General features: G+C 38.4%; 1 protein-coding gene across 4 annotated transcripts in view; it reads right to left on the bottom strand.

Moving 5' to 3' along the window:
- KIAA2026 (KIAA2026 ortholog) overlaps positions 1-13,920 on the bottom strand; it is a 50,314-nt gene that overhangs the window by 9,602 nt on the left and 26,792 nt on the right. For 3 of the 4 annotated variants that reach the window (XM_050986556.1, XM_050986555.1, XM_050986557.1), the window contains one exon: positions 4,657-4,699. In XM_050986556.1, the coding sequence (XP_050842513.1) occupies positions 4,657-4,699 (43 nt within the window). Of the gene's footprint in view, positions 1-4,583; positions 4,700-13,920 lie in introns of all 4 variants that reach the window. The other variant, XM_050986559.1, reaches the window with a different exon arrangement.

The following is a 13,920-nucleotide window of genomic DNA, read 5'->3' as shown; positions in this document are numbered from 1 at the left end:
GGCGGAAGTGGCAGAAGGAAAAGTATAGGCTCTTATGACATGCTGTGGCGTCTGGAGGAAGAAGTGTTGCCCAGCCCTTCCCAGCTTGGAAGCTAAACACTGTTATTCAACTAGTAGATGTTAGTACCTCGCTGAGACACCCTGTAGACAGAGCAGCTGCAGTGAGATTTATGGGGGAACTGATGTTTACATCATTATAGCAAATTTCGCTCAATTGCTTTTTCCCTTTTACATCACACTCTTCTTCACCACTAGCAGTTGGTGCTACACAACTGCTTAGCAGCTGCATAATGAATCAGACCAAGACAGTGACCTAGAATCCCCCCTACCTCTTTCTTTTCTCCCCATGGTTCATAAACATCACTCTTCAGATGGACCTGGTCCCTGGTATGCTATGTGTATGTCCAAACAGTTTTACCATGGAAATACTCAGGCTTTCCTCGTTGAATAAACTAGCATTACAGCATAAAACATACACACTAAAACCAGGAGTTAAATTCAGGTAATTTCAGAAGTTATTTTGCACTCCAAGTGCACACTTCTCTAGCTACCAGCACACACATAAGATCTCAACTACACTGTTCCAGACTAAAATGTACTCCTATCAATCACAGCTACCATTTAACACACTTTGCATGGCAGTTCCATGTTCTATAACCATATTGATGCAACACTGACAACAAACAGAAGCTAGAAACTCTGAGAAAGTTATGATCTTCTTGCCATTACTGAAACCTGCCGGGATGTGACTGGAGTGTGACTGCTGATGGCTACAGGCTCTCCAGAAGAGACAGGTGAGGAAAGAGAGAGGCAGAGGGGTCGCCCTCTACATCAGGAGGCAGACTGAGTGTGAAGAGCTGTCTCTGAAGAGCAGCCACCAGCAGGTCAAAAGCCTGTGGGTAAGGATCAGGGACTGAAGCAACAAAGGGAACCTTGTGGATGGTTTTAAGTACAGACTCCTGATCAAAGGGACCCTATTGATGAAGCCTTCTTGCTCCAGCTACAGGAGGCATCATGCTCACAGGCTCTTGTCCTCCTGGGGCACTTCAACCATCCCAAAATCTGCTGGGAAAGCAGCATAGCAAGCTGCAGGCAGGCCAGGAGACTCTTGGAAAGCATGAGGGATACCTTCTGGAACAAAGGAACAGACAGCAGCCCTACCAGAGGGGATACAGTCCTGCTTCTGATGGGCACCAGTGGAAGCGAGCTGATCCTGAACATCGGGGTTGGAGGGAGTCTGGGCTGCAGTGATCACACACTGCTGGAGTTTGCAGTCCTGAGGGGTGTGGGCCACGTGAGGAACAAAGTTAGGCCCCTGAACTTTAGGAAAGCAGAATTCCAGCTCTTCAAGGAGACAGCCAGTGAGATCCACTGGGAGACTTCTCCCAGGGATAAGGGAGTGGACCAGAGGTGGCAGATCTTTAAGGAAGTTTTCCAAGCAAGCACAAGAGCTGGCAATCTCCAGGAGCAAGAAACTGAGCAAGGAAGGCAAGGGAACAGCAGGGCTGAGTAGGGAACTGCTGGTCAGACTGAAGGGAAAGAAGCAAAGGGACAAAAGAAGCAGTTGAAGCTAGAATGAGTGGCCCAGGAAGAGCCTGCAGAGACTTGAACAGATCAAGTTTCGTTGTGCAGGTTCAGGATAAGGAAGTCCAAAGTAAAACTGGAATTGATCTTGGCAAAGGACACAAAGAATAACAGGAAGGGCTTCTACAGGCACGTTAACCACAAAAGGTAGGCCAAAGAAGGTAAGCCCCTCTGATAAGTAAGGGTGGAAACTGGTAACAGTGAATAAGGAGAAGGCTGAGGTACTCAACATAGTTTTGCCTCAGTCTCCAAGGGCAACATTTCTTCCCCCATCTCCTGAGAGGATGGACAGCAGGATGGGGGTTGGGACAATAAAGTCCCCCTCATTCTAAGTAAAGATCAGGTTCATGATCACCTGAAGAATGTGAATGTACCAAAGAGAGGGAATTGGCTGATGTATTCTCCAAGCCACTCTCCATGATATTTGAAAAAATCTTGGCAGTCAGGTGAAGTCCCAGGTAGCAAGAAAAACATTGTACACATCTTAAAAAAAGGTTGAAAGAAGGACCTCTGGGACCCAGGTCCCACGTGTGATCTTCCTACCTCTGGTGAGGAAGATCACAGAACAGACCCTCCTAGAACCTATGCTAAGGCACAGGGAGGTGATTTGAGACAGTCAGAAGAGATGTACCAAGGGCAAGTCCTGTGTGACAAATTCAGTGCTCATCTAGGGTGGACTGACTACATCAGTGGACAAGGGAATGGCTACGGTTGTCATTTATCTGGATTTCTGTACAGCCTTTGACATGGTCCTCCCCCAAGATCCTTGTATCTTAAATTGGAGAGACTGGGATTTGATAAGCAGACTGTTAGCTGGATAAGAAATTGGTTGGATGGTGGCATCCAGAGGGTAGTGGTCAATGGCACAGTGATGGACATCAGTGACAAGTGGTGTCCCTCAGGGGTCCATACTCAGCCCAAAGTTATTTAATATCATCACTAGTGACACAGACAGAGGGATTGAGGGCCCTCTCAGCAAGTTTGTAGTTTCCACCAAGCTGAGCAGTGTAGCTGACACACCTAGAGGATGGGATACTATTGAGAGGGACCTGGGTAAGCTTGAAAAATGGGTCCATGGGAAAAACTTATGTGTTTTAACAAGTGCAAAGTGCAAGGTGCTGCACCTAGGTTGGGGAAACTCCCAGTCTCAGCACAGGCCAGGGATGAACAGACCAGAGCAGCCCTGCTGAGAAGGGCTTGGGGCACTGGTGGGTGAGAAGCTGGGCCTGACCCAGCCATGGGCACTCGCAGCTCAGAAAGCCAAACGTGTCCTGGGCTGCATCCAGAGCAGTGTGGGCAGCAGGGCCAGGGAGGGGATTCTGCCCCTCTGCTCTGCTGAGACCCCACCTGCAGTGCTGCATCAGCTCTGGGATCACAGCACAGGAAGGACATGGACCTGTTGGAGGGACTCCAGAGGAGGCCACCAAGATAATCAGAGGCATGGAGCACCTCTCCTGTGCAGAAAGACAGAGAGATTCGTCAGCCTGGAAAAGAGGCAGCTTCAGGGAGACCTAATTGCAACCTTCTAGTACCTGAAGGGAGCCTTCAAAAAACGAAGGGAGAGAGACTTGTTCAAGAACTTGTAGTGAGTAGAAAAGGGGCAATGGCTTCAAATTGAAAGAGAGTAGGTTTGGATTAGAAATTAGGAAGAAATTCTGAAGTGCAATCATGGTGAGGCACTGGAACAGGCTGTCCAGAAAAGTTGTTGAAGCCCCATTCCTGGAAGGCCAGATTAGTTGGGGTTTTGTGGAACCTCATTTACAAAAGGTGCCCCACCCAGGGGGATTAGAATGGGATAATCTTTAAGGTCCTTTCTAATCCAAACCATTCTGTGATTTGACAGACAAGAATTCTGAGCACAACAGAATTTACTAAAAGGGTATAATTGTAAATTTCACATACTGGAAAACTAAATTCTTCCTGACAGTAATACTATCTGCCAGGTGTCCAGAAGGATTCTAAATTGCAAAAGGCAGGAAGAAATTAACAGCAGAGGAAAATGAACAGGAATGAGAAGAGAAAGAAATAGGAAAAACCCAAAACTTGTATTTGGGTCCATTATTGAAAGCAAAATATTCAACAATATTCCAAATTAACTCATGGATGATATTCACAAAATGAGCTACTGAGGAACCAATGTAATATCTTTGGTGTTATGTTTTTGTTTTTTTAAACATAACACCTTTTACACTTTCCAGCATTAGCTCTGCACCACAAAACAGTGTAACTTGCTTCCTTTAGACCCAACATTTAAGAAGCCTCTTTTCCTGTCCTTTGTCACAGAGTTCAAGCATTTAATCATTCCTTGCTTTTTAATTGTCTACATGGCAAAACTAAGGTACAATTATAGTAACAGCTGTACAGTTAACAGGCAAGAATGGCACTGAGCTTCAAGACAGTATCTAATCTCTCCATGATTTATAATCAGAGTAGTACCTTCACTGTTACTGATACTTGCACTTTACTAGATTTAAACCTGTCACTACTTCACTCATATTCCTCTGACATACTTCCTTCCAGATGTATTTCTAATTTACTGCACTACAAAGACCTCCAAACAATGCTTCAATAATTGCTCTCTGGAGAATTCATTAATAGTTAATATAGGTAGCTTTACATAGTAAGTAGTCAGAGTATTCTAAGAAGCCCTGATATAGTTTTCTAGAGAAAGGTTTCCATTATTTCTTAAACAAACAAGCAGAAATACAAATCCTAGCTGTCTTGCAATATACTATTGATCAGCATGCTTAAGGATTCTAGAGTGTTTTAAAGGAAAAAACCACTACTGGGTTAAGCTCAAATTTTTTTGGAGACAGTAACTCTGGAATATAAGATACTTCTTCCTACTAAAGTATTGCCAGTGCCTCACTCCTCTCCTCAAACTATCTTAATTTTATTTATTTAAGAAGCCAACTTATTGATCAGTATTTAAAAGGTGAATTTGGTTTTGTTTTTCATCCCATGCACCGCTGTTGAAAAAAAAAAGAGCAGGTAATTACCTGTTTCTTTGAAATGCTTTAATTAGCTTTGGTTCCCATGGTAACAGTTCATTAAGCAGCCGTAACAACGTACCATGCAATTCCTTTACTGCTTGCTTCCGGTGGAACCATCTTCCCTGAAAACATAAATTCCATTTATTTATCATTGCATTAGACCTAAATCTTGTTAGATTGTACTAGTACTACAATAATCCTGGTACATGGATATGGCATATGAGGAAAACAACTGGAAGAAAAGATTAGAAACTTCCAGAGTTAGATCTACCCTTCCAGAGCTACATCTATCTAGGACACTATTACTTTTATTTTAATACTACAAAGGGATAATGTCCCAGTTGGAAAAGTAATACTGCAAGGATGTTAACTTTTTACAGGTCAAAATTAAAATTTAAATATGATTCTACAAATACACCATAGGCTTAAAATTACTTAAATGAGTAACTAACATGGGTAGTAATCCATTCCGTTCAGGGAAATCAACCAAGTATGTACACTTTTCCAAGTTAAAATTTTTACAGAAAATCGCACCATAATCTCATTTAAGAGAAGTGGTATAAATTATAGCATTATTATTTGCAAAAGAAACCTTATTACAATTTTCAAGGATAAGAATCCCAATGTTTTTCTGTTACAATTTATTTAAAGTTCTAGAAAAAAGCTTTTTTGAAAGAGAAGTTTAGCAAATTCATCTGTTACGAAGCAACAGACTATACAGCAAAGTCCGATTTTTCAACATATATCATTTAAGCTTTTAATTCAAACATATAATTAAAAGTTTTATTTTCAAAACTGATATATGTAATCATATATTCATGTTTTCATAAATCTAGAAAGTCTGAATAAGGAGAGAAGACATTAGGAAATTACAACCATGCTGGCCACAGTGCTGCAGAACACAGCCCTTAACACTCACACATACCCCTTGTACACATTTCTTCCCAAAGCTTTATTCTGCAGTTCATTGCATAAAAGACTGAACAAAGCATATATATGTAACTGCTATAAAAGAGATGTGGTATAATACTTCTGCAACTCTACCAACTCTGTGCATTTTATGTAAATGAAGATTTTAGCTCTTGACTTTTTAAAGATGTAAAACACTCAAGAGATTATGGTTCTGCAAGAAAAGGAAGCAAGACTTGAGAACTTACTTATTTCATATACATATTTAGCTTTTGATAGTGCACATATTCTTCACAGCTTCCTGTGGTCTAGCACACCAAGAAAGGTGAGACAGGAAAATCTGGATCAAGCTTGTCACAGCTGCCTTTCAGCAGTCTACAAGAATGATCTTCCTGAGGAGTTTGGACAATTTCTCTCTACACATTTCATCAGATCTCTCCAATGTACAAGACCACTCATGTTGAATGCTTTTTGAAGACCAGGAATCTATCTTTTTATGGACAATCATTTACATGTTACATAACAAAACAAACAGTTACCTTCATTCTTCAATTAAAATTACAAAAGCAAAGATTTTAAGTAGGATCATTATGCCACATTACCACATAATGACCAGTGTTCAACACACGGACAAGCCAGTAAGCAGTATTATAATTTCCTTCACTTACGGCCAGTCTCAGGCATAAAACCTGTCACTAATCACTGTAACAAAAAAACAGAACTTGTGTGTACTGTAGTCTACCAGGGCATTAGGTATCATCTCTTAAAGTCAGCAATCAACAGAATTAATTGTTAACATACAAAAGAATATGCACAGATTTCTTTTTCTTGTAAGGTAAAAAAAACATTTTGCAGATTGTTTTTAAATAATGTATTTATATACTGCAGAGCATTAGTGCATTGTCTCAAAACAAAAATCAAATAGCAAAAATAAACAATGCTACTACTATTGTGAAATAGAAATGCTGTACATGCAGTTGATATAGCAAAGAAAATGTGTGAAAATGTAATATTAAAAAGATATGAAAAATTACTGCAAAGTAAAAACCCCAAGAAATTATTAATTTCTGAGCCTAATTTGTCTTTAAATAAGGCTTACATCTTGGCTTAAGTAGGAAAAAAAGAGTATTTATGAGAAAGATAAGTATTAGCTGACCACTGAATAATTTTGAAGCAGCAACTGCTAGGCAGCCAGCACATGAACAATGTTTAGTCAAGAACAGACTTCAAAACTTTACTGACTTCATTCATACTTCACAGGAAAAAAAATATTACTTTTCTCTCTGATTACAAAAACAAACATAAAAGCTAGCCAATTCTGGTCCCTAATTCTACAGGATTAGCAGCTCTGCTTGGAGGCCTGTCTTTAGTGGTGTCCCCAAGGGTTCTGTACTGGTCCAGTATTGTTTAACTTGTTCATCAGTGACTTGGATGAAGGGGCAGATGCCTCCTCAGTGAGTTCACCAGTGACACAAAGCCGATAGCAGTGGCTGATACCCCAGAGAGTTGTGCAACCCTTCAGAATGACCTCAACAGGGTGGAGAAACAGGCAAAGAGGAGCCAAGTTTTCGCTGAAATTACTTCCAAGTAATTTCAGCGAAAATTTTATAGCAACATAATTTTTAAAAACATAGATTAATTATTTCCCTTTCTTTCAATTACTTATTTTTATTAGTGAGGTTTTAGAATTGACAATAAACCTGTAAATGGAAGAATGAACAAATTTTAGCCATGACAAGAATCTTTTTTCCTCAGTAGTAGTCAGGACTGAGTAGTATAGGCCAAAAAAGGCTGGAATAAAAAAAAAAAATTCTTCTCTTTTAAATTATTATGGTTTAGTTGATTTTCTGTGCAAACACATAAATGCTAGATGTTATTATTCCTTAAATATTAAACAGTAAAAAGAGACATGAAAAACATTTACATAATCTTAAAATCCATCACAAAAAATTCAGCATTTCTTTTCCTATGCAATTTGATTCTCTAACACAGTCCTGTATTTGTCTTTTATTCCTGTATTTGTCTTTTATTCAGGGGAAAGGCAAATCAATCATTGATAAAGCTATTACTTAAATCCCTATTACACAGCTGCCCACTAATCTCTATAGATAATGCACCTGTTTTCACAAATATCTGTGTTGTAAATTCTCAGAAACACCAAATGATACATTTTAAGAGATCAGCTACAAACTGAGGCTTAGGAGGTTCAGGCTGGACCTCCAAAGGTATGTTCTTCAGAAACATACAGCACTTGTTCCCTGGGAAAGATGCCAATCCCCACCTCGCTACACACTCCTTTCAGGCAGCTGAGGTCTCTTCTGAGCCTCCTTTTCTTCAGGCTCAACACCCCCAGCCCCCTCAGCTGCTTCTTACAAGATTTATGTTTCAGGCACTTCACCAGCTCCATTGCCCTTCTCTGGTCTCACTTCAGCACCAAAATGTCCTTCTTGTAGTGAGGGGCCCAGAACTGAACACAGGATTTGATGTGGGCCATTGGCCATCTCGGCCACCTGGGCACTGCTGGCTCATGTTCAGCTGCTGTCACCAGCACCCCCAGCTCCTTTTCCTGTGGGCAGCTTTGCAGCCACTCTGCCCCAGCCTGTGGCACTGCCTGGGGCTGCTGTGACACAAGGGCAGGACCCAGCACTTGTTGAACCTCACACCACTGGCCTTGGCCCATGATCCAGCCTGTGCAGATCCTTCTGCAGAACTTTCCTGCTCTCCAGAAGATCAACACTCCCACACAGCTTTGTATTGTCTGCGAGCTGACTTAGGGTGCCCTTGATCCCCTTATCCAGATCACTGAGAATAATATTAAACCAAATTTAGTTACCATCTTGTTCCAATTAGTGAAAAACAAGACACTATTTTTTTGTGGAAACACAATAAAAGGTATTAACACAGGAAAATAACAGAGGAAAAATAGGACTAGACAGAGACGTAAAAAATGTGACTTAAGGCTATGTCAAGTTACAAGAAAATTTCAAAAACGCAAACACAATAAAAATGCATTTTACAAATGGGCTAAATGTTTCCATTTAAATGCAGAGAGACATTCAACACATTCAACTGAAAACTTACCTTTTAAAATAAGGTTTCTGACATCCAGAGCAGCCAGGAAATGCTGACTCCACTCTCTGTGATCAATGCACCAACATATACTATTCTGGTATACTTATCATGGAACCCCAAAGCAGACTGGAGCCAGGATATTGATAACATGGGGTAAGGACTGAACTTTTTATATGAGTTTTTGTTTTGCTTTTAAATAAACACACACACACAACACCACAATATTAAGCAGTTTTATAAGATTCTCTGTAATCTTTACGTTATATCCCAGGGACATAAAGTAAAGAAAATTAGTAATCTTATAAAACCATGCAATATTGTTGAAAAGGGGTGGTGGTGGAGGGAGAAAACTTACCCTTAAAAGGCCTGCTCCATTCTGCTGCGGGGTTCTGAGGTATGTGTGACATCACCAGTCTACTGTTTTCTAGTGATGTCACACAGAGAGGGAGTTGGCAATCTCCAGCTGCTTTGGACAACAGATACCTAAAGAAAAGAGATCAGTAACTTTTTCAAATCATGTGTGGATTAATGCTGAATGTTCTTGATAACTAACTTATGGGCCAAATACTACAATTTCAGACACTTCTAATTTTGACTGAATAAGAATGCATTACAAGATCATGTATTCATACCATGCAAACTCATCTATTATTGAAAGTGTTCTAATTTTGAAAATGCTTAGAGTTATCTTCTACAGTAGAAGTTCCTGAGAGTCAGTATCTTGCATTTTACTTTCACCAACTTCATTCTGAACATTATATATATATTAACAGCTAACAAACCTCAGACATTCTCTGAACACTGGGATTAAGCAGAGTCAGGAAGAATGACTTGTAGTAAATTATAAAACAAATTCACTTATGACTTCTTTTAATCAGTTTTATCTTTGAGCAACCAGTGAGAAGTCCTGACTCCAGCATGCACTTCCATGACCTATATTTCTGATCACAGCAAGTTATATCCTAAAATGATCTCATACTCTCTTCTTTCTACCATAGGCAAATAAAGTAAAACAAACAAAAAACAACAACACCAAAACAAAGTACAATACATTTCTTGCTATCAATACTGTCTTTGTCTTCTGATTTAGTTCATTACTATGAAATGGTTTTCATTCAGATGTTTAGCCATGTTCTAATTTTCTTTAGGCACAATTACAACACAATCCTCACAGTGTTGATCAATATACCACTTTTTTAAGGAAAAAAAAATAATACATAAACCACAAATACACAAGAGAAAGTTTATTATCAGCATGAGCTTACTGTTGAACCCAGAACAGTGAAATTATCCAGCACTGATTGTCATGTTTTACTCCTCCATTAGAACTTCAAAGTTATCAACTAAATTACACCTCTGTATGTAATATCTTAGACTGTTTACAAAACATCTATGTTTTTTTAAGTTGTACTTAACTCCCTCTCATATATCCGAGTATTTTTCACTTCTTAACTCTGGATATACAAGTGTTTCTGTATTCTTCAGATGAGTGTCTTAAAAGCAGCTGTTTTGCAAGTACTGTGTGCTGACAGGAATGTATTGAATTATTTCTTCAAAACAATATACTGACCGACCAATATCCAAAGCATTCTGAAATGTTCTGAATACACAGTAGTATTTCTGTGACAGAAATGCATGAGTACACATTCATCTCTGATGCAGAACGCACACTTTCACATTTGGAACTGTAGAAAGGTATGTGGCAAAAGTGGTTTAAAGAAAGCTTCTCCAATAAAATACATTTATTTAGGTTTAGTCAGTCACACATTGAAAGGAATGAACAATCAAGAAAAAATAGTTGTGAAAAAAGTAGACAATAAGGAGAGAAAACTGGAGAAGCTAAGAAAAATTGAAGACTGTGAAAAAAATATACAATGCTAGTGAGATAAACCCAAGTTAAAAATATCAGAGAAGACAATCAAGTATTGTGGAGAAGATTTCAAAAACTGAAGCCTAAAATTTGCCTTATTTATTTATATTTTACAACTAAATATTACAAATGCTCCACATCTTCAATCTGTCCTCAGAAGTACAAGAAACTGCATGGATGTAAATGTGTAAATCTGTCTCAAAATTCATTATTTTGGGCTCATATTAGTGTTTTCAAGAGATGCAGGCAAGACATAGAGAAGCAATAACAGTATTTGGAAGTGATTAGAGTACAAGTCAAGTGTTCAGGATAAGGATGTAAAAAGAGAACATGTAAGATATGCAACAAATGAATATATATAATTAACAGAGAAACTAAGCTTATATTAAAAGAAAATGTTTCAGCTGCATAACTTAAAGTAGATCTATTAATACTCTCGAATCCAAGTATTTATTGGTTTCTCTTTTATTGTAGCTCACTTTACCTGCAGTTTAAACCTGCAAATGGGTGTGCATACACAGATTTCTCCGATTATAGTATTTACTGCCTGTGTGTACATCTACGTAAACACAGTAATGCTGATGAAAACAAGTATAACTGAAAACCCTTTACATGCTAAAAGTCCCAAGCATGGCAGATATTTCACTGAGGAGGGAGGAATCGGTCAGGACAAGAGGAGGCAGGAATGGGGAGAGGAAGTCAACCTCTGAATAAAAACTGAATAAGATTAACTCAATATTAAAAATGTTTCCCTAGGCTGCAAATGAGAAGACACAGTAGGTTTTTCCACTTCATTGATTGCAAAGTTGAGGTCTGAATGACTAAAATATCAGAGGTAAGATCTCTAAATTATTTTTGATGGTTACATGAGTTTCTGATGAATGGAAGTTCTTCCGAAGTCCCTTTAGAATCTTGTCTAAACACAGTTTCCCTGCCAAACATTTTCAAACACATAACAATATTTCCTATTTCTTCACTGAACAGAGAGAGAATATTTTATAAACTTTTAAAATGAACTTTTGCATTATTTTTTTCCATGTATGAACATATTTTCAAAAGTAAAATGTAGCAAATCAATGAAAAACCTCAGAAAGCAGTCTCTGAGTTTAGATACTTACACCTCATGAACAAATTTAACAGTGGCTTATTTGGAATCTCATAAAAAACAGATACGGGAAGTATGTTCCACCCTGGATCAATATATTCCTTTTAATAGCCCCACAAACTAATTAGTCTGAAGTTTTAACTATTTCTGACCTAAACCAGTAGGTTGTTCACTTTAAATTTTCAGGTGTACTCTGAAATATATATTTTTGCAGGTAACTTAATGCTGCAGAAAACCACAGTTTCTTTTCAGGCCTTTTGACTCACCTGGTAAAACAAATATCAATTTCCAAAGACAGACAAAGGCATTCAACCCCCTGGGACAATCTCATTATAAGCTCCAGGAACAACAGCAGAACACAAAACCTTTAAAAGGGAGGATTTAACTTATTTTGCTATTAAGTCAAGAACATCAGGGTGTTACAGACCTCTGCAAACAATAAAGCCTTTTCTCCAAACCACAATTAGTTGTTACCTTGGCTGGTGTCCTTTGGCTAAGTAATTTGCCTTCCCTTAACTTTTGTTAACTTTTCTCCCTCTCTAGGGATGATGCAGTCTCCTTTTCAGGAAGGTACTGCCCTTTATTCTTTGTAACCTTCTCATCTTAACTGTGGGAATCCTGGGCTCCAGCCTCCCTTCTTGCCCCGTACACAGCTATGCATTTATCCATCAGACTTAAAGGGCATGAATCAAATCCAATAGTGCTACCAAAATAAAGTCTTGCACTTCAGTAAACAAGAAATCTTTCCACATTCATTCCAATAAGTCCATTCATTTTACTACAAATACAGCTAGCATTTGCTAAAAAGCCTTAAGTTCACTATTACATGCAAGCACTTGCAGTCCAGTCACCTTCATACTACACAATGTCAAGTAGAGTTTGAAAAAACAATAATTAAAAAAATGCTGCTATGATATTCAATAGTTAAGTACATAAAACTGATCAACCAAGCAGCTTAATTAACAGTTTCACATACACAAAAAAACCCCTTCATATCACATGAGAGGCAGATTATTTTTGAAAGGCAGTAAGAAGATTAGCATTCACACTGCAAGTCCCACTGATTTGACCAGACAGAGAAGACCTAGGGAGAAGTGGGATCCAAAATTCCAGAGACTGATAGTTGTTATCCTCTGTAGTGATCCAACAGAATGCATTACTTTACTGCCTCTTCTCTTAAAAGAAATTTTCTATATTAGATCGAAGCCCTTATGTGATCCTAAATATTCTAGCAAAATGCTTCCCTATCATGTGTGTTTGTCAAAATTATTTTTTCAGCAATACCACTTCAAGTGTGGAATTGAGCTCCTTTGCATATCTTGGTCAATTTGCTAGTTACAGAAAATTTCTAGGAGCTCACATTCAACAAATGACCATGAATATTATATGATACATGAATATGATACATTATATGATATATAATACAGACTAAATTTTCAAAAAACAAACAAGAGCAAAAAATTCAATAAAATATCAATAGAATTTTTAGCCAGTATGTTCTTCTACTCCTACTTTACTGACTGCTTGTAATTTTACCCACCTTATCTATGCAAGTATTAGCAACAAAAGAGACTTAATTTTCATTGCTGTAAATTCTGGGCTTTTTCTATCGATTCAACCTTTACTCCAGGTTTTAAAATTAAAGGATGCAGTTTCACATCTCCTAAGCAATATACAAGAGATAGAAGACATTCTAGCTTAGAGATTCCTTAGGGTATCAGCCTTTCACTGGGCACATATCATTAAACTTAAAGTCCTTTAAGTCCCCTTTGTGCACTTTTCACATTCTAATTTCCTTATATGTATATTTTCTTGACTTCTTTCCTAATGTTTCCTAATGTCAGGTGCAATAGCAAATCTGACTGATTTCTCCTCTTCCTCTGAATATCTTCCTCCTTCAGTAGCTGAAGGAATAGACTTTTTAGAGCAGCCTGATAATATCACATACAACTTCAAAATCAGTCCCATTTTTATTGCCCGCAGATGGACATTTCTGTTCCGACAATGACCACTTAACCTGTAGCAGAATACAAGCACAGGTATTTGTGCAAATCCATGATAAATTGCATTAGAAAACTGGTCTGGCTTACAAACAATTCACTGGCACAAAGAAGTAGGTTGATCATAAACTAACTCTCACCATGCAACAGAACAAAAAATTTTGCTAGCCTCTCACATGGGATGGCACAGAAAACAGAAGCTTCCAGAGACACAGGGAGTAGGAACTATTTATTTGGCAGCAGTTTTGGCTTATGTCAGTTGAAAGCATATGTGAAATCGCAGCATCGCTTCAGAACTGTTTCTAGAGCTCAAGTACAGAGGTGAACTCTTCAAAATTAGAGAACTTACGTAAAAATTAATTTTCCACTCTAAACAGACACAGCAAA

This window comes from Serinus canaria, chromosome Z (assembly GCF_022539315.1).
Source record: "Serinus canaria isolate serCan28SL12 chromosome Z, serCan2020, whole genome shotgun sequence".
Classification (NCBI taxonomy): Eukaryota; Metazoa; Chordata; class Aves; order Passeriformes; family Fringillidae; genus Serinus; species Serinus canaria.
Note: the sequence above shows the minus strand (reverse complement) of the source record. Positions and strands in the feature narration are given on the sequence as shown.